Consider the following 21,582-nt stretch of genomic DNA (forward strand, 5'->3'; position numbering starts at 1 on the left):
AGCATATGAATAGAATTTTTTATGACATACATCTGACTCCTAACCCCTCATTTGAATGCAGTCTTTTTTTTTTACGCTGTGTTGGGAAAACTATCATTGTAACTGGATTCTGAGCCTACAGAACTTTTTATATGCCCAATGTGATGATGTTTAAAAAACCAGTGACTCTCGGTGCCATCATTTGTTCCTGTTGTGATTCGTGCTCACACAAACACCGCATCACGCCAGTCACTCTCCTGTAATACTCTAAACCCACCAATAAGTTGAGTTAGCTGTAGAACAAACAAGTTAAAACCCAATAACCGCACAAACACAGTTAAAGATAAATGAAATCAACGTTACAAACCGTGAGCACATGACAGGCAACCTGTTTAATGTTTAGTAAACAGCTTACACAAAACTTGATGCAAACATTATCATCATCATGCATTAAAAAAAGAGCTTGAAATTTTATGTCAAGAGTGTCAAAGTTTTAGATCAGGGTTTGTCAAACGGTGGAAAATGAACAAATGAAAGTATTAAAAAATATGGGGTTTTGTGTTGTTTATTTTTGGTTTGAGAATGATAATAATGATGATGGAAATGATTTTGATTAGAAGATGAACTGAACAGTCTTGGTCCCTCGACGGGTGGTAGATGGCGGGAAATGTAGAAATAAATCTATTCGGGAGGCTCTAAATACTGTTTCATTCCACTTATTTACAAAATGAGATTCTTCAAAATGTGTGTTATCAACTCATTCATTCAATTAATACGCTCGATAGTTGTTTTTACATAAAATTCCGAGAAAAATGCTGTAGTTGGACAATGGGGGGTAGTTGGATTTAGGAATGGGAGAAAGAGGGTACTTGAGTCTAAAATGTTTAAAGCTACGGTAGGCAATTTTCTCCAGATACACTTTTTACATTTTTGGTTGAAATTGTCTTCATGTCCTGACAGAAATTAAGATCTTATGTACCCTGAAAAAGGAACGAAGAAATTCTGTCATCTGTAGCAGCTGTAAATCTGTAATAACTTTGACCACTGGAAAAAAACGAACCGTTCTTTTTAACCAATCACGTCTCCCTGCTTGTTCTCGTTCCCTCGCATGCACCAGCTCACACTGAAAGCGCGTCACCACTGACAGAGTTAAAACAGAGTTTTTGGTCACGTTTTTTAACATATATAAAGTTTATTGTTTACTTAATGCTGAATGAGTCATGAGACAACAACGTTTCTACACAATACAAGCGATGAGCTGAGCTCTGCTTCTGCAGCAGCTGTGCGCATGCATGTAAGTGAGGCAGAGCACAGAGGGGAGGGGGGTAAAGGCTGAACCGTCGGGGAGGCTACATTAAAAATCATGCTAACTTTCGAAAATCACCTACCCTACCTTTAAGAACCACTGTTTTTATGACCCTTTCAGATCCCCTGTTGTCATTTAACCTTAGTTATTGTTGCACAAATAAATTAAAAATGATAATGATGTAAACTTTTAGCTTATTTAAATCCCACCTTGTAGTTTTTAAACTTTACCTTCTATTTTCATTGAGTTTAATAATTTCATTCATGCAAATGCATTTGGATACTCCACTAAAGCTAAAGAGTATGTACAAAGGATAGACCGATATGGATTTTTTTGGACCGATACCGATTTTTTTTTCTCGTCAGCCTTAGCCGATGACCGATACAGACAGCCGATTTTCTTGAGCCGATATTTGGAGCGGATATCAGAATCAAAAATACTTGGGGGGTGGGTGTTGGTGCTGCCATGCACCGTGGGGCCGACATGGTTCGGGGGTGCCGCGGGGTGGGTCTCCGGCCGTGCTACTAGGTGCGTCCCTGGGGTCCGCTGTGGTGCGTGCCCGTCTGCGCCATCTACCCTCTCCGGTGGCCCGCCATGTGGACGGCCGGGCTCACACCAGACAGGCTACTGAGTAGTGGTGACACAATGATGATAACAAATGGTATGTGTCTCAATTTTCAAAAAAGGAACATTTATTAAAATTAACAAAGGTGATGTAGAACGACAACAAGTAAAAAATATTTAACAAATATTAAAAACAAGAACAAGTAAAGAGTATTTACGCATCGGCCAATGTCGATACACATAAAAAACGTCTATCATTATGTGCCCTTTCCTCCTGACAGCTCTTTTGCTTCATGTTTTCTGCTGAATGTGTGTTCCATGGCTGGAACCCAGAGTGACAGATTGCAGTTGGATGAAAGCGACAGAGGCTGTGTCTGTAGTACCATCATGCCTCGTGGCTGGCTCTGTTGTCATCACACAGGCCAGCCAACTCTGTCTAGACTGTAATCTGGGACTCCTGCAGTGGACAGTGTGATACGTTGGTTGGCATCCAGAACATGGTTATATCCCAGTCTCTGTGCAGAAAGATGGCAGGAAGGTTCTCAGACATAATTGCTTTGAAACAAAATTTTTCCCGACAGAGAATGTGAATTTCTGATCGTGAATAGGGGAAGTTTGAGCGTTTCTGGGTAGTTGAAAAGCTTTCGGAATTAATCAGCAGAAACTAATAGGACACCATCTGCTTGAGCGGAAAAAAGTTAAATTTTATTCATTAAAGATAATTATTTGTCCTTCATTTCTGCCTGTCTATTATCTACAATGTTTTTTTCAATGATACCATGGGTTTTTGTAGGGTTTTTTTGTCTCGCATACTATCTATTCACTGCAATTACTAATCATTTGACCCTCAATTTGGGTCCTGCTGATGAAAACGTGTCTCCATGGTAACAGTAACTAAGCCCGTAGTGGATAGATGCAGGGTTTGTGCACTGCAGAGAAGTGCTGACAGGAAAGTTAGTTCACTCATGCCGGCAGAGACAGATTAGCCCTCAATAAGGCCAGGAATAGTTTCATTACACCATTGCTCTTTAGTCAGTTTATTTACAGTGTTTACGCTTAGGGCCTGTTGGCAAAGAAGCTGTGGTTGTGTTGCCTGTAGTGGTTTTGAGGATGGTAAGGGTAAAGGAAATAGTGAGCAATAATCCTCTCTACTGTTTACACATACATGTGGTCTATTCGTGATTGGGTTAGTCAGAGTTAGTTACAAGGCTATTTTAAGAGATAAGAAGAAAATTCTTTAGGGATGCAATTATCCCAGGGTTGCATTTTTTTACTGACTAGGTAATTTACTCAATTGGAAACCTCATTGAAGTAACAGGATTTTTTTTTAAACAAATAGCCATGTGTGCTTTATTTAAAGGGTAAGTAATCCCCTGCCTTCTGCTGAGCTGCCACTAGGAGTGAAATTTAAAAAAAAGCCTTGATTATGGGTGTTACTGCTGTAGCAGTAAGACACGCCCAGCTGCTTTCAGTAACCGCCCCCTCCCCTCCGTCCCCGCACACACAGAATCAAAACCCATCACAACTGCTAGCTAACGAGCTAAACATGAGCGACAATGCGGACACTTTTGCCTCAGAGAGGTCATTTGAGGTGGAGGACTTTTCGCGTCCAGTCTCCTCAGGCGGGGCCAACAGTTAAAGTGATGACGCAGGGGTTTCAAGAGCAAAATTCAGTTGTAATAACCGGTGTTCAACCCTTAGTGGCCAGTATACCAGACATTTCACAGCTAAATACGCAAAATTAAAATACTTTTATTGAAATGTGAAGAGTGGGACTAGGATCAATCAACAGCACTACTTAATACCTAAATACATGTATATTTAGCAGAAAAAAGTTGGTTTTGGGTTTACTTACTCTTTAAACCAATCCTGAAAATGTTTTTCTGCATCCAAACTGACCCTTGATCTATTCTCTTTTTGTTAGTAGCCTCCTTTGTGCATATTTCTAAAATATAGAAGTGCACGTGAATATATTTGCAGCTCAGCACGTGGTTATTTACATGGCGAATGGTAAACGCCTCATCCAATCAGCTCTGTTACGCGATGCAATGCGCAATCTGTATCCAAATTCAGATGAAACTCAGTGGGGTATTAGAGGAACTAACCCGACTTCAGAAAGATCAGTATATATATACAAACGTATATTATTTCTTAAAATTTTGCCAATGATGTTAAATAGTGATTTTTTTGTATTTCTTATTTAAACTGTTACAGAATCGGTATATTAATCTGGATCTCCTCAAAAGTTCTATGAAATATTCCATAGCATAATTGCGTCTATTTTTGTTTAAAATTTTGTCAGAATCTGTTTAGTACTTTTGACATAATCGTGCTAACAGACAAACAAATAAATGCTGGTTAAAATATAATCTCCTTTGTGCAGATAATTAGCAACTTTTAAACTGCTTGGCACTGTAGCTATAAACTATAAATTTAAATAATCTAACATTCTGCATTTTCAATTTTTCAAGAATTTAACTACGGTAAGCGTTGCATATGACTTTATAGGCAGCTCAGCAGAATGTCTCATAAATGCTTCAACCATTATTTCATAAAATAGACAAATGATTTGTTAAATTAGAGCCAGTTCATTTAAAACAAGTTGTGATCAACTACGCCGGGCTCGCGGAACTTCTCCGCGACGAATAGCACGTACCACGTTCCTGAGAATTCAGTCAAATGACTCGGTTCCACCACATCTGCTCATAGAATAACCATTACAGCCCGATTCAATGAGCATTAACGGAGGAGTAGTCATTCGAAAAATGCGGCCCAGGGGCCCTCTGGCACCCCCGAGACACAGACGGAAAAATGGGTTCCATTCATATATTGGTATGTGTCAAAAATTTGGTATCACCAACTGACTCACAAATAAATTACAAAACAACTTTAATGAAAGGGGGGTGAGCCTCGGGCACTTAATCGAATTGTGCATGGCATAATCGTAATTTACGTTGAATTACCTTATAAAACGATATATCACACGACTATGTCCCATAAAGTCCTGTGATGGACTGGCGCCCTGTCCAGGGTGTACCCCCGCCCAGCGCCCAATGAGAGCCGGAAATTGGCACCGGCAGACCCCCGCGACCCTGATAAACGGGAATTAGCGGGTGAAGATGGATGGATGGATGTCCCATAAATTTGGAAATTACCGGAAATGGGCTCTGAGCATCTCATCATATTAATTCATAGAGTATTCATACCAAACTGCATTCTGATCTAACGAGAACTAATGGAGTAGTAGTCATTTGAAAAATGGGGGCCCCCTGTTGCCCCTGTGTCATGGATGGGGTATTGGGCCCCATTTATATATTGCTATGTGCCAATTATTCAGTACCACCAACCGGTTTAATGTTTAACTGAGCAATCCACTTTGTGGGTTTTTTTGCTTTTGGGGCCCCCCTGGGCCCCAAATCGAAAATCGAGTTCCGAGCGTCGATGCGTACACATCCATAGATTATACCTACCAAATTTCAGCCCAATCCGTTCACGAATAACAGAGGAGTAGTGATTTTAACAACAACAACAACAAAATGAGCCCGGCCTAATAAAAACAAACAGTAATAACTTGGTGCTGAAAAGGTCTTCTAGAAAATGTTAGTTATTGTTGATGACAAGGACAAATTATGTTGTTATGGGACAAATATAGCGGTCGTGACTCGACTATGTCACTGCCCTTTAATATTTGCTACCTAACAGATGAATATGAAGGCTCGATATTGAAGTAACAAAATACAAGTCTCTGGCATGATGTCAAGAATCTCAACAAGAATGAAAAAGGAAGCTAAATCAATACACTGTATTGCAAGCAGAATTACAATCGATGAAGCTTTAGAAGATCCCCATTCAGAGGGCACCCACATGATTTGGCAATGTTGCCGTTAACCTTGTGGGGCCATAGCAGAGGTCAGCAGTGTCTCCATCCATCTCTATATCGCTCCCTCTCCAGTTTGTTCCTCCCAGCTGCTCTATTGTCCTTCTTTGGCCACATGACTCTGTCTGACCTCCACACCCGCACCTCATCTGATGAAGCAGATGCTGTGTAGACTCATTGAGATTGGGGTGAGGGACTGGTGTTGCAAAGATGGAAATGACCCAGATGAGCAAGCACACCTTTTCATTTAGCCTTTTACCTTACAATATAATACAAATCAATCAAATTTTTTTAGCAGTTTCATAATGCATATATGGTTAAAAAAAAAAAAAAGACTATTTTTTGAATGAGCTGTGTAACAGATGTTTTGTACATCACTACTTTGAGCAAGCATTAAAAAACAGGGGTTTACATTTAGTAAGAAGATCCTAGGTTTCAATACCAGAGGGGACGTGGATAGTTTGGTGTGATAGGTTGGTTTTCTCCGATTCTCACATTTTTTCCATTATCAACCAGGCAGCAAATTCAAACCAATAGTGATTCATGTGTATGTTCCAGAATCTATTAAAAAATGCTATAAAATGAGTGCATTCAGTTCATTTCTATTTTGGTGGGTGTTACTAGGTGTGATATGTGCACGTGTTAGCGGGCAGAGTGCATCAGGAAGGAAGTGATTCAATTAATCACAGGTGTGGTACATTCACATTGTGAATATCTACATCTGTTTTATAACTTCGAGATAGCAATGTACATTCTGCAGCTAGCAGACTGGGTGGCAATCCTACAGAGGTGAAGCTAGCTGGAGCTAACCTAAGCTAACAGAGCTATCTATAGCTAACTGTGCTAATCTGTTTGTGGACTATAAAACCAGCAAAATCCTGGCAGCTTTTCTGTGTGATTTCAGACCCTTACCTAGATAATGGTCTTGTCACGCTTGAGCTGGGCAATATATTGAGATTCAAGATGTATCAAAACTATAATCTTATGCCATATTTAAATTGAAATAGCATTTATCTCAATATAGGTTTATATTTAAAAACTTATTTTGTGCTAAAATACTAGTTTTAAAAGTGGCTACTCTCTCTATTTTCTCCCTAACCATCTGCCTCTCACACAAACTTCTCTCTGAAGTTGAACCGCTGCCTCTCTTAGAGCGAACTAACCCCACACTGCCCACAATCGCAAGTTTTGCAGTGACAATATGGCAACTGTGTCCAATGTGCACAGAATGTCAAAAATAAGTTTTCACTAAGAAGTTTGAGCACAACTCTTCTCTTCCACTGGCATCATGATCTACAACAGCTGCTAAAGCAAAACTTGGCAAAACACAAAAAGGCTTTGGCAAGGATACGGTTCCTATCCAAGAAAGCACCTAACTAGCTTTTTGTTCATATTGTATAATGTAGTTAATGACTTTTTTTTTTTTGGGAGTTTTCACAAGTTGATATTGTGCAGCTAGCTGTTAATATTTAAGGGCCTGTGGAATTTTGCAACTATCAAGATATATTTTGTTCATTGTCATTTTATGGAAAATAGATATCAAGATTAGAGCTGGGTGATATATCGAGATTCAAGATATATTGAGTCTTCTCTTTGGAGATATAAAAAATGACAATATTGCCTTTATCGATATACTGTATATATACAGTACATATATTTTTTAGGAGTCGCTGCTTTCACCACTTCTACAGAACTCACTCACACGTGCTGTCCCTTAGTGGAGAAAAACACTAAAATGGCACATATGTACCTGTGTGGCATTTGGATCATCAAATTTAATCCAAAAAACTTTATTTGAAATAAAATGATCTTGATTTATATCGTATATCACTAAAAATATTGAGATATGAGTTTTGGTCCTTATGACCCAGCCCTAATCAAGATATACCTTTTGAGTTGGCATGGAACAATTCTACCAATTGTGTTCTGTTTTATTGCTATTAAGTGTTGCAAAAGTAATTTTAATTCTTATAATTGTAAATTTAATTGGTTATTTAATGCTGAGTATTAGTTTCACCTGCTGATTGGACAAAGTAAAGTGTCGAATAAGGCAGACAAACACTCTAACAGCTTTGTAAATGCTTTAAAAACTGACAATATGTCCAAACCTTCATCTGAGCAATAAAACATATCAAAGCTACGACAAAATGCTGGATCAAATATGAACACGATGAGTTAACGCAGACAGCCCATCATCACTGTCTCCAGTTTCAGATTCCTGGTGCGGGAGCATCCAAGACAACTGCTCCTGGAAATGAAACAGCTGACAATAAAACAAACTATCCTCTGTCAAATAAATCCACGGCGCGCTTTGGCGCTTCTTTAGATCTGTTTGCATGCGAGGCGGTGAGAGAGTTAGTAGTTATAGATAGATCGGTTTGATTTATGAGTCCAGATGGCCACCATGTCAAACCTAAACAGATCTGCCATTACATTAGCACCACTGGCAGGTGAAGTGAGTCTAAGTGATTATAAAATGTAGACTGATTTAATATTAGACTGTATGTCACAATTAGGGTAAATAAGTGTCAATAGCAAAAGCATCAGATTAAATGTACAAGTAAGTTTCTGGTGGAGTATAATCTCTATCCAGTATGGCTCTGTGTGATGGCCACATGCAGCAGTGAGCAGTAAATGTGTTTCTATCCACACAGCTGTGGTTCTGCTTACCTCTACAAAGCTGCCTTTCTGTCACTGGACTGACTGGGGGTCGACTAATAAGATTATGTGTTGGAAGCCCTCATAAATGAAGTCCCTAGTGAAGGGAGGGCAGCCCCAGCTATCCCTTAACCCTCTTTAGAGCCTCGCTTTTAACGGTCAGTTGCTTTGCCACTGTAAGAAGGCAGCATATACTGTATACACACACAGGACCAACTGTGGCAACAGTATTGGCAAAACTTTCTTGTTTTATTTTCAGGTTATTTTTAGCAAATTAAAATTTTCGCACAATGAATTATTAAAGGTATAGTGAACGATGTTTTTTTGGCTTCTAATTCCGAGTGGATCATCAAGACTATTGGTCCTCCTAATTGTCAATCATTCTGTTGATATGTTTTTGTAAGGACGTCGTATGTGCTCGTGCTCATGCACATGCTTGTGCACGGTGTGCACCGGGTCCTTTGAAAAGGGATTTTCACGTACCGGTGGCGAGTCTGACATATTGGAAAAATCTTTTTTTGGAAGATAAGCTTGCATCCGCGATGCCGACTCCAACTTGTAAACAGAGCTGTGCACGACAAAAACTGGGCTCGTGCACGCTCTCTCGCACACGTACGCATTCCCTCTTGGAAGCAGATTATTACATTCAGGCAAAATATTTGAGAATGTATTACATTTTACAATAGGTATAAGTCAATTTTTACAAGGATTTTGCTTATATCTGTTCTTGGTTTTAATTCTAAATATCCCTCGTGCCCTCGGGCTAAGTCTACGCTGTGGGTCACAGCAAAATCGTGATTTTTAAAGCTTCAAATACCATTTATCAGCCTGTTGGTATTACACACACGAACGCACGTGCACACACAAAACGGTTAGGCAAAATGCAATGAATTTCATCTCTGCATTTACAATAAATGTTGATATATTAGATTCAAAATGTATTTATTAAATGACTATAAAACGCCATATTTCAAGTGGTAAGGGAACATTTTCTGTGAAACGTTTGCAGAGTTTACACTTTTGAATCAAATCAAATAAACTTTTTGGCACTAACTCCAGCTTGTACATGAACATGTATAGTGCCCATATTTAAATCAATCTCCCCCTGGCGGCCAATCCCAAAATATACAAGAGAAATGACAGGCCACCATTCACAACATTGGGTATCGGTGAACTTCATTGAGTATTTACAAAAAAATAAGCATCTAATGTCATTAAATTAAAAAACCCACAGAGACAGGTTTTTAATGTTTGATTTTGTGCCCTTGTAGATTAATCTGTCGCTATTATCATCTTGCAATGAAATAATGGATAAAACTGTGTATATCACAGCAATACTGGGAGCAATGACTGATTTAAATCAGAAAACAAACTATCTTCTTACTACTGCTAAATGCCATTGGTGGTGTGTGTTGTGTTTTTGTAGAAACGTGAGCTCAGACGGGGCCGAGGCTCGGCGCAGACTGAGGGAGTGTGAGGGACTGGTGGACGCTCTTCTGCACGCTCTCCAGTCTGCCGTGGGGAAGAAAGACATGGACAACAAGGTACGAAGAACAGAGAAATCACATGTTTCAATGCACAGGAACTTTACGGTGTGGTCTACCCGTCATGTGTATAACATAAAATGTATTTAATATATTACCAATAACCAAAATATGGGCACTTTTCTTCAAAACCCACACATTTTAAGTACTTTTTAGATGAGTTTTACATTTCATCTTTTATTTACCTTTTTGTGGTGTTTTTCCTTCTATTTATATTCCATTTATATCATTTTATTTACAGTATTACTACTAAAATAACACAAGGCTGTGTGTTGGAGATACTTTTCATGCATCTGGAGTTGTTATTACGAGCTCCGTTTGCGGATTGAAGCAGCCACAGCAGGCAGTCAGCTGCACTTTTTACATACGAGTCGAGACGAAGATTGCGCTGTGTGACACAAGAGAGTAGGGATGGGAGCAGACTTACCCGGCGATGAGTCTGAGCATCAAAGTGATTTAGAGGAAGAAAATTTACTAGAAAAGTACCTGTCAGTGGTACCTGTTAGTGCAGTAGTCTAACGTCACTACGAGCATTGACCATATCTCTTGGTCATTCCTCCTGGCTGCTGTAGAAAGACTTTTAAAGAAAGTTACCTGACTAAACATCAAGAATTATACATGATCTTTTTATTAACGCTTGCAATTTAAAATCACTAGAGGTACAGCTTTATTGTAACGTCCAAATATCTTCTGTCCTTTCTCTTGAAGTCTGTGGAGAACTGTGTTTGCATCATGAGGAATCTGTCCTACCACGTTCACAAAGAGGTGCCAGGGGCTGAGAAGTTCCAGGAGCCTTCAGCACTTCAGGCCCCGGGATCTGCAGGACCTCACAGGAAGAAGAAGGATGACGCCGGCTGCTTTGGAGGCAAAAAAGCCAAAGGTGAGATGAAAATACGGGGGGGGGGGGTGTTCTGGTCCTCTAAGGTGACCAGAACAGTTGCTTAACATATTTAATGAAACCGAATGTACAACACTGTTTTGAATGAGCTAATGGATGCTTATGCTAACAATGAGTCAGTTTCTGCCCTTATCGCCTCGACTGAACAGATGTGCTAAGAACAGACGTGTACTCTTAGATGTCTCAATCCGTGTTCTCCACGGCTGTTAGTTAAATTTCAACATCATCTCCTGGTAAAAAAACGAGGGCCACATTAATCAGTTGGAAAAGAGGCCAGAGACACATTGAAGATTCTTGTCGGTTCAAGGGTCACAAAGGATTCACATGAACGCAGACACACATCGCAGCCAATTAGCCACATAAATATAAATGCTTCCACTCAAAGGCATACAGGATAATGAGCTATGTTACCACAGCAGAGCCTGAAGGTGTTTTCTGACACACATTCAGCAGCTACTAATGCACAGACTGATTCCCCACCTTTACTTCTATTTCTGTTCTTCCTAAATAGTTATTCATTATGAAATGCACACTTTTATATTTTCCTGTATTTATTTTACCTTCCTTCCTGAGCGTATGATTCCTCATTTGAATTCTGCTTCACACTCTTTCCAAAGTTTTCTTTTTGTTCTTCTTTTAAAATGTAATCCATTCTTTGCCAACTTTTTTTCAAATTGTTTCCCAGCGCAGACCTCAGGTCTCCTAATGGCTGTCTATCTGCCTCTTTTCTCATACCTCTGTACTCACTCTTTTTCTGACCTTTTTATTCCCTCTCACTCTCTAACCTCCCTATAGAAAGACGAAACTTTTGGTGTGTGAAAGATAACTGGCATTTATTTCACAGCTTCAGTACACGCACATACACACACACTGAAACCCACACGTCCTTCCCGCCATGCCTCTTACTCTCTTCTCCTTGCTTTGTGTTTTTTGGCATTGCTGCTGCCTCCTTGGCTAACTATAGAGGAATGGTTTAATCAAGGTGAGTGCCCCCTTTTCCTTCAACATGTCTCTCTTCTGCAAATCCTCCTCCTTCACCTTTACCCTAGCTGTAGATATTAGCTAGACATAGTTTTGAGTGCCATCCAAAGTAAGTGAAAGTAACCCATGCATTCCCTCATATATACTTGTTTACCCTTAGTTATTAGAAAAAACAGCCATCCCAAACTCCTCAGTGGTTAGGTTTAGTTTGTTCCTTCGAGGTAAATAGACAGCTTGGTAAATCCAGGTAAGTTCATCAATTCCTGTGTCTCAGCAGAGTTTGAGTGCACGACTCAATAGAAGGTTCAGTAATGAAGAATGATATTAGATAAGAATAACCCACAGCATCCATGACTAACACCTGAGTCTAATCAGTTAAATCAAGTGTGTCCAACTCAAGGTGTGGGGCCGAAATCCAGCTCTTTATAGCATCTAATGTGGCCTGCAAGGGAAATTCTGATTCAGAATACTATTTTCAAGGGGCAATTCAGTTTCAGTTACATCCTCTCCAAGAAAACATAAAAAGACATATAACATGGGGGACAGGAACGGGAGAACTGTGGAGCTGTCAACAGCAGGGCGGCGCTCTGTTTCTTAGATGAGAAATATGGAACAATGGGTAAGAAGAAGAAGAGGTAAAAAAGACAAAACCAAACTAGGCCCTTGTAGAGAGGGGCGAGGTTTGGCATCATGAAAAAAATCCTCAGCAAACATTGGGACAAAAACCAACAAACACAACATTAAATTCAATACAACAGCACGTTATCACCAGGGGGATGGGTCTTTAGGATGGGTAGTTCGCAGGTCCGCCACAGGGAGGCGCTACCCTTACGGCCTCGCCTCTTGCTGCCATCTGCAGGGAAGGAGGTGGGGTTGGGGCCGGAGGAGACAGTGAAAAAAACGGGTTGTGTGTGAAAGTGTAAGGGGGTGATCATGTGAGCGTATGCCTGTTTTCTGAGATGCCGTGGGATGGCGTTGCCGTAGAGATGACCTCGAGAGTTTGTAGGCCGAGATGATTTTCATTGGAAAGTGAGGTAAAGGTCAAAGCATCTAATCAACATATCATCCATGGAAGAGTGTGGACACACAGACCTTGACATAAGGTTGTTCATCTCACGGGGCCGAATGAATGAAGATAAGTTGTTTTCCAACGGGCTAGTCACACCAATGACTACCAGCTCTATTGTTTCTGGTCATTCATGTCCAACAATCCAATAATGATGAATTCATGTTGGGTGTGGGATACATATGTATGTGTATATACGTATATATGCATATGTGTGTATCCATAAAATGAAGAGTCCGTCCTTAAGACTGCTCTACTGTAAAGTGTCTTGAGATACCATTGGTTATGATTTGGCGCTATACAAATAAAAGATTGATTGATTGATTGATTGATAATGTGGCCATTTCCCTTGACACAAACTCTCCACTCCTCCTTAAAAGTTCACCACAGTGGATTCCATCTGAGAGTTCTGAAAGTTCGGCCCCTTTTGTTAATGACTAGCATCTTTCCAATAATGCTGCCAACGTAATCCGAATTTTGCAATAAATCAGGAAAATGCCAGTTCCAATAAGCAGAATACCTGTTATCATAATTCCAATCTGGTGGACGTCTTCCACATCCTCAGGACACACCGGCTCTCACATTGCGTTAAGAGACTAGCTGATCAATTCCATGATTTAGATTGAGGGAAAAAGCAAAAATAACTGAGAAAACATGAAAAAATATTTGCAGGGGCTCGCTATTTTTTCACGCCTATATCATGACTGCAGTCATTTCTACCTGCAAAATTGTTAAACTAATTCTAAATTTTTCTTAATTCCTCAATTTCTCGCAAACAATTGCATTAAATTTCCCTAAACTACACAAGAAATTGTACACCAAATCAAGGAATTTTAAAGTGAAAACTAGGGCACAATAGTTTTTTGGGGGGGTTTTCTCCGTGTTTGGCCCCTGAACTAGAATGAGGTTGACACCCTTGAGTTAAATGATTTATTCCCATTCATTAAAGTCAAGCTCTGCTGCTGTTTCTGTTTTTGGTTTGTGTTTGGTTGTTTAGGTGTGTTTTTAAGACAAAGATTTATATTTTGGTCCAAATCAGTGAAGTACTGATAACGACATATTCCCTTGAATTGTTTCAGATGTTCATAGTTTTTTTTATAGCATATAAATAGTTTTGCACTGGTTTTGCATGATAGAAACTTTGCTAATCTATGTGACAACATGTCTGCGGAACATTTGCACGTTTAGCTAGTACGGCACCATTGAGTGAGCAGCTTCTCATTGTAAGTCAGCTGTTGTGCTCTTCTTCTTCACAGAGTGACAGCCACGTGCATCATAGTCAAAAGGATAATTGTAATCAAGTCAATTCTTAGATGAGCAACGATTAACGTTCCCCGCAGCTTCCCACATGTTGTAAAGAATATTATGATTGACTATGGTGCAAATGATAGGATCAAACATTATCTCTGCTTTGACTTGACTCGAGTCACATTGGACATTTTTGTGAACCAAATCAAATCTATTCAAGACAGGCCAAGTCTTATATTGTCATCAGCTCAGAACTGCACAACATTCATCATATATATATATATATATATATATATATATATTTATATATATTACAGTTGTACTCATATGCCGGAGGTGTCCAGACAGGGTCCTGGAGGGCCGCAGTTCTTCAGCTTTTAGGTGTCTCTCCAATACGATACAGACAATACAGCCTTGAATATTGGCCAATGCCGATATTCATCTGATCGACATTCATACATACATTTAATACTTGTTTTGCAGTGTGAGTTGTTAAAAAAGGCTTGATCAAGTGGTATTACTCAGAGAACAATAGACAGTAACGTTAGATAAGAGAAAAACTGACCCATTTGTTATTAACCAATGGGTTACATACATTGTGACCTTAAACATAATAATATTCCACAACTGAAAAAAATTGGAAACCCCTGAACAATTTCTCAATAAATCCAATACAAACAATATACTGTATATTATAACACAGATTACAGATGCAGGCTGATGTAATCCGACGCTTGTTAGATATCTCACTGTTACATTCACATGATAGCAAGAAAAGGCAATAATGATAATGACATTTCTCACATTCAGATGTGTGGGTGCAAGTAGAGATCTAAAACCTGCAGGATTGCAGCCCTCCAGGGTGTGGACTCCTCTATGCAATAAAATCCTGTCCTCTAGCTTCTCTACTGTGGATTTATGTCTATATTTATAGAATTTTTGTCCTTTTAATTCATAGATACACCAAATAAACTTTGTGTTTCTGTGTTAGGCTGCCATAGTTTAACCTTGTTTAGTCTGGCATGGAATACCCCACAAGCTTATGTTCTTAAAGGAAGTTGCAGTTCAGTCACGAAGCAGCCATGTTTAAGGTGTTTAAACTGACCCAAGTGACCGGAACTGTTGAGGAATCAGCTGCTCAGCCTCTCCATGGATACATGTTGTCCCGTGGCCATGTCCAAAAGCCTGAGAGCCATCTGAGCTGCAGTCACCCACCACTGTGTTCCCATTATCCATCTGCTGCTGCATCGCTTCAGCTGCTCCAGAGCTGCTGCTGTAAAGTTACAGTCCAGTGCTCGCCCATGCATTGTTGAATAGTTGGTTATCTATGTGTATGGTACATGTTTGTACATGTTCTGCATTAAGCTTCCTGTTATGGGTGTGCACATGTAAACATTGTTTCCTTATTATGGGTGTGACCGATATACACATTTACTGATCACAATCGCAGTTTCTTTTCTCATTCAAATCGGATCCACATTAAATATCTTATGACTCATGTATAAAGTTTTAAGGCAGGACTTTTGGTTATTTAGGATTAAAGTGCACAAAGCTACAAATTTATTTTCATCTTTTTTTTCTGCATAAAACTGTAGATTTTACATTTTTATTGGATATCGGTTTAACCCACCTGTGACATTTTCTTTTCTAATCCAGCTATTTGACATTGATATCACTCTTCCTCCTCTACCCAGGCAGAAAAAACGGTGAGAATGACAAAAACTACGACACACTGGATTTGCCGAAGCGTACAGAACCAACCAAAGGTAGGTTGTCGTCAGCGTAGCAGAACAAAAATCTGTTAAGCTCTCATATGCTCAGGAAGCAGGTTTGATGGAGTTTGGGTGTTTTGCTCAACAAAAGCATTGCAGATATTTAATGGTTATGGAGGACAGTTGTTATTCAGCTCTTTGTGTAGGTTTGTGCGATGGATTTGGGCCTCTGATGAGATGGTGGATTGTTGGTAAACTAAAAGCTTTTCTCTTTGTTACAGTCTGCAACAATGGCATGCAGCGCAGTGGGCAATATTAAACAGCTCAGTATTGTAGTCTGCGCTTCTATTGTTCGCTGAGCTTATTTGTGTCTTATTGTTATGCGTGCTGAATACTGTGCTATTTAGTATTTATTGGTGACTCTGCTAAGCTCAAAACTTGGCGATAAAGACAATATAGCATACTATTCAATTGTATGGAATTTGATATTTAATCTGAAACCAGACTTAAAGCTTAAACACTTTTTAAGTTTGTTATTTAATGGATGTAAACAGATAACAAGTTGGCCTAATGTTGAAAAAGAGAGAAAAACTTACTAAACTGCATTGGTCGCACAAAGCAATGGTCCCCCAACCACTTGGTTGCAAATTGCTTCCAATCCGTGAACCATTTGGTACTGGGCCAAGAAAGTTTTAAATTATTGCATTTATTTTCTTTTTCTGCATGTTCCGGTAATTTTCTTTTGAAAGATTACCACTTCCGCTTTTCACTTAAAACTTTTTCACTTGACTGCACTAGAGAGTGTGCGTGCTGATCTTACAGGTACATCTCAAAAAATATGAATATCATGAAAAATTTTTACATTTTTTGGTCACTCATTTGAGTAAGTCAAACCCATATATGATATAGGCTCATGACACATAGAGTGAAATATTTCAAGCCTTTATTTGTTGAAGTTTTAATGATTACGTCTCACAGATAATGAAAGCCCAAAATTCATTGTCATCAGAATATTACTTAAGATCAATAAAAAGAAAAGGATATTTTAAACAAAAAATATTCAACTTTTTCATGAAATTCCTTTTTTTTTTAGATGTACCTGTATATGAACCTTTTGTCGCAATAGAATTTATTTGTATTTGATTTTTATTATTCCAATTTGTATTTGTTTGCAATGTACTGTATGTTAAAGGTCACATGTCATGCTATTTTTCACCCATCTTCATTTGTTCTAAGAACCCCAAAAACGTAGTATTTGAGGTTTATTTTCCCAAACTCGCCTGTTTTCCAGCCTCTGAAAAGTCACTTTCTGATCAACTCTACACAAACAGGCTGATTTGCATCCTACTTCTGCATATTCATGAGTGCGCGTGTCTATAGACGGGACACTGACTTCCTCCTCCCCACATGGTGACGTAGGCCAGAGGACGGGAATCAATAAAAAAACACTTTGGGCATGTGTATGAAGCCCAATTAGCACTTTATGATGTTTAAAGCACAGAAAAGTTGATGTAGCGTAACATGGGCCCTATAACAGATTTTGGTCTGTGACTCTGGTGAAAAAGATAATTTGTAATCTCAATGAGACCTGGTTAAATAAAAGGTGAAATAAGTGATTAATTGTACCAAAGTTAATAGAAAATTCCAACAAAGCTTTGTACTCAGGCTCTACTGTGTTTTATTGTACACTGTGTCATTGTGTGAAGGGGAATTTATTTACTGATGACAGATTGTGATACATTGTTCAGAAAATATGCGAAAGTGGATAAGAAACAAGTGGTTAGATTATGAGGATGAACTGGATCAAGATCCTCAAAAGAAAAATTCCTATTTTTTATCAATGACAAAAATTCCAAAAATTCTTATCTTGGTTTCTATTTGACCAATGTTCACAAAATTTGATTGAGACATGTAGGGTTGGTTCCTCTTTCTCCCTACTGAGTTTCATCCGGATTTGGAAGAAAACCACCTTTATAGATAAACGTTTTTCCTGAATATCTTTGTAATATTTATGCGACAATGCATTATGGGGGACTGCATCTATCATGCTCTATGCACATTGATACACCAGGATGACTGGAGCTACTGTTTGCTCTCGCATGAGTTACTGCAATACCTTTTCTCCTTGTAAAGGTCTGAGTGTGTGTGTGTGTGTGTGTGTGTGTGTGTGTTTGCATATCATCCATCTGTTTTGCAATGCCTCTGACATTTACCCACACTTGTTACAATTCCTCATGTGGTATTTACACATTAGCACCATTATCAATGTTTAGTGGCAGGCACTCAAAGCCAATATCGCTGCCTGTTTGACTGTTAATGAGTCACATTAACTCGCCACAGTGGGCTCTTGTTAAACTAAATCACATTTAATTGCAGTGCTTCTCCAAGTTAAGCTGATTTAGTTTTTTATCACTTGTAAAGGAAGGCAGAAACTCTGTGATAATTAATATTTCCCACTGGCGTAGATTTTTTATGGGTGTGTGAGCCTAAGCAGGCACGACGCAAGTGCAAGAGAGTTACAATTGTGATACAATTACACGATGTAGAAACAAGGCCCTTTGGAGTTGTGACTCCCGGGGAAAGTAATTATCCTTACAGGCCAAAATGTCATGCGTGCCGTAATCGAGAGTTTGGGTTAATGTTGTGTAGAGCGACTTGGCATTTTCCTGCTCACTAACAGACAAATCATTATCTGCCGTTTATTAGCTCAACACACAGGAGAGCAACAACAGAGACATGTTTGGATAACAGGCTCAAACACTGGAGTTCACTTTAGACTGTGTTTGTGGTGAAATGATGGAAGGACTGTGACTGGGGGTTTCCACTGGATTCGTCTCCACTGCGCCACGGCACCGATCCGGTTTTTCCCCCGATGTCCGCCGTCCGGTAATCCTCACGGGTTGCGTTTTGAGTGCGCCACGAAGCAGAGCAGTTATCACGATATTTATTTAATCGCGCAAGAACGCAGTTAGGTATGTGTTATAAACGCAACAATAAACAGATAAACAGGTCAGTGTTCCTAACGAAGGTGTACAAGAAAGTTGACAACAGCCAACAGAGAAGAGATAAAACTGCACCAGTAAAATATGAACTAAATCAAAGTTGCTGCAGTTTACAGTGCAGTGGATGTGATTTTGTTTTTACACATTATGACGTTTTGGTGATGTAGTTACTTGAAATATAATCTGAAGTGTTTTATTTTGAAAAGTAACCCGATATTTTATTGCGGAATACGTGCTTAATTTGCTGTTTAGCTTCATTTGCTCTGTGCTGATTGATGCGTCATGCTCCGGTATCCGCCAGAAATAGAAGTCTTGCGTATATCTGGCGGAGGGCACCGGACTGTCGGAGCTGGGAAGGAGCAGACACGCACCGCAGCGGACCCGGTGGAAATGAACAGATAGACTAAAGTGGAAACGTATCACTTCCGGTGACGCAACGCAGCGAAGCTGCATCCAGTGGAAATTGGGGGTAAGGGTTTGCTGGGGGCCATGTTGCTTTATCTGTTTAACTGTATGCTGGAGTCTCTGCCACCATCGTACACATGTGGTCATGTGAGCGTGAGCAGAAAGCTGCCTTCATTTGGTGGAGATCGCTAAGTGAGATACAGGAGATTACATGTGTATCCCAGCCCCGATCTGATGTCAGGAGGAGAGAGGTTAGTGCGGGGTACAGACCTACTTGTTTTTTATCTCTGTGTGCGTGCATGTGTGTATCCTCTCCAGATACTCTGCTTTCCTCAGCAGTCTAAAATGTATGTGTATGACAATCAGGACATGCAGTCTGTACTTAATAAACCCCTGTTTTCATCTGACCTGCCATTAGGAGGGAAATTCAAAAAATGCCTTGATAATGGGCGGGGCTCCTGGAGCAGTTAAGACACGCCCAGTCTATACTATAAAATCTCCAAAGAACAATTTGTGCTATGTTAACTAGCTACTCATTAATTAATATTCGTCTCTATTTACTAATCTCTCAATCCAACCTACTCACCACAGATTGTAGAGCCCACAGGTGCTATTTTTTATAAAAGGGGCGGGGCTAACAGTGCTCGTTTGTGATGCAAGATGGTCCCAAAACATCACATGATCTTGTTCTCAGCCACGAGCAAAAATCATTTGTAATAGCCAGGTTTCAACCCATAGAGTCAGTTAACTCTAAACAGGCCAATCTGATCAGATTTCAGTCATTATTATTATGATATATCTCTTATAAACCAAACAGACATCTTAAATGTAAATTTTCAGTCAATAAATGTATCTCCAATTGTAAATGATTCATCTTTTTACTCTGTCCAATCAGTTTTTCTTATCATTCCAATACATTATGTGGCTGCACTTTCCACCCTACATTATTGAGTGGTTTTGCCCTTTTACCCTTGCTGTTGCACAAGATAAGGCAGTTAAGTCAAACCCCCCACCCCCAGGTTTTCATTATTCACTGTCCAGGATTGAGCAGAAAGTGGAGTGTGGAGGTAACAAAAGTAATTGAGGAATGTGAAAAGACGCCTCTCATTGGGTTGGAGCAGCGCTGTGGATGATGAAACATTTACCAAGCAGTTAATTGAAGCCCAGGGTTTACCTTTAGATTGGATAGTAGTCAGGGAGAAGTGAGGGGAGGGAGGAGATGTGAGATGTTATCTAGCTTTCTAATTTTTTGATGTAAAAAGCATAACAACTAAAACGTACTTCGAAATCAGTCTGACATGTTTGGCCTTTTTTTCTTATTTTTTATTTAAATTTGGGCCCCAAAATGACACAAAAATGCCTCACATCACACTATTTTTTCACTGTTTAATGATAGACTAGAAAGTATGGAAAATATGTCAATTCCACCCTTATTCTCATTTAAAATCTCTTGCTATGTGTAACGGTTCAGCTAGTAATCATGTTATCCTGTGGCTGAAAATATAGACCCCTTAATTGCCCACATCACAAATGACGTGGTCAGAGGCAAAAACAGGAAATGCCGCTGGCTAAAGCATAGATATATATAGACACTAGATGACGCAAGCGGGATTCGCCACCTCAGACTACTGACGTTCTGACATTCTGACTCACTCTACGGTAGCTGTTGGAAGGTGAATGATCAGTTTAAACAAAAATGCCCTTAACTCGATGAAATATTGATGGATTTACAGATGTTTGCCTTATTACAAACCTTATTATACGTAGATATGACATGGGATGGTTGTACACATTGAAATTGGCGCTTGCCATTTGAAAATTGGTTGAAAATTGAGCAAGTTAGTGTTATTTAAATAGTACATGCACCATTGACATCGATATAATGAGAGGGGCCAGATGTCTGAGGTAAGATGGCCGCCACGTTGTTTCATCACTCCCCATTGTCCAACAGCGTGGGTAAGTCATCTAGTGTTTATATATATCTATGGTGGTTTGCCTCCAGGCTAAGCCCCGCCCAACAAAATACGTCACAATGTTTACAAACAATCAAAGGGTCTATATTCAGAGCTACATCTGAAGTGTGTTTTTAACTGTGTTGTGGCGATCAAGTAGTGCAGATTAATATGACTGCATTCAGATCTGAATAGGCACTGATACAAAGACAGGGGTAGCTGTTGGTGTATTGGTTGAATTGGTGCTCATTTTACCTGGTGACACATCATCGCAGAAGCAGCTACAATAACACAGCTAAGCAGGGTTTTGTCATAGGCAAAACATGAGGGTGATTTGCTGGTTGGCTGTAAGTTAAGTTTTCACAGTTAATGTTTTTGGGAAAAAACATT

General features: G+C 39.5%; 1 protein-coding gene across 9 annotated transcripts in view; it reads left to right on the forward strand.

Moving 5' to 3' along the window:
• arvcfb (ARVCF delta catenin family member b) overlaps positions 1-21,582 on the forward strand; it is a 271,466-nt gene that overhangs the window by 204,744 nt on the left and 45,140 nt on the right. For 6 of the 9 annotated variants that reach the window (XM_028456818.1, XM_028456823.1, XM_028456819.1 and 3 more), the window contains 4 exons: positions 9,811-9,928; positions 10,637-10,808; positions 11,791-11,808; positions 15,816-15,887. In XM_028456818.1, the coding sequence (XP_028312619.1) occupies positions 9,811-9,928; positions 10,637-10,808; positions 11,791-11,808; positions 15,816-15,887 (380 nt within the window). The remainder of the gene's footprint in view (positions 1-9,810; positions 9,929-10,636; positions 10,809-11,790; positions 11,809-15,815; positions 15,888-21,582) is intronic. The other 3 variants (XM_028456820.1, XM_028456821.1, XM_028456822.1) reach the window with 2 other exon arrangements.

Source organism: Gouania willdenowi, chromosome 9 (genome assembly GCF_900634775.1).
Source record: "Gouania willdenowi chromosome 9, fGouWil2.1, whole genome shotgun sequence".
Lineage (NCBI taxonomy): Eukaryota > Metazoa > Chordata > Actinopteri > Blenniiformes > Gobiesocidae > Gouania > Gouania willdenowi.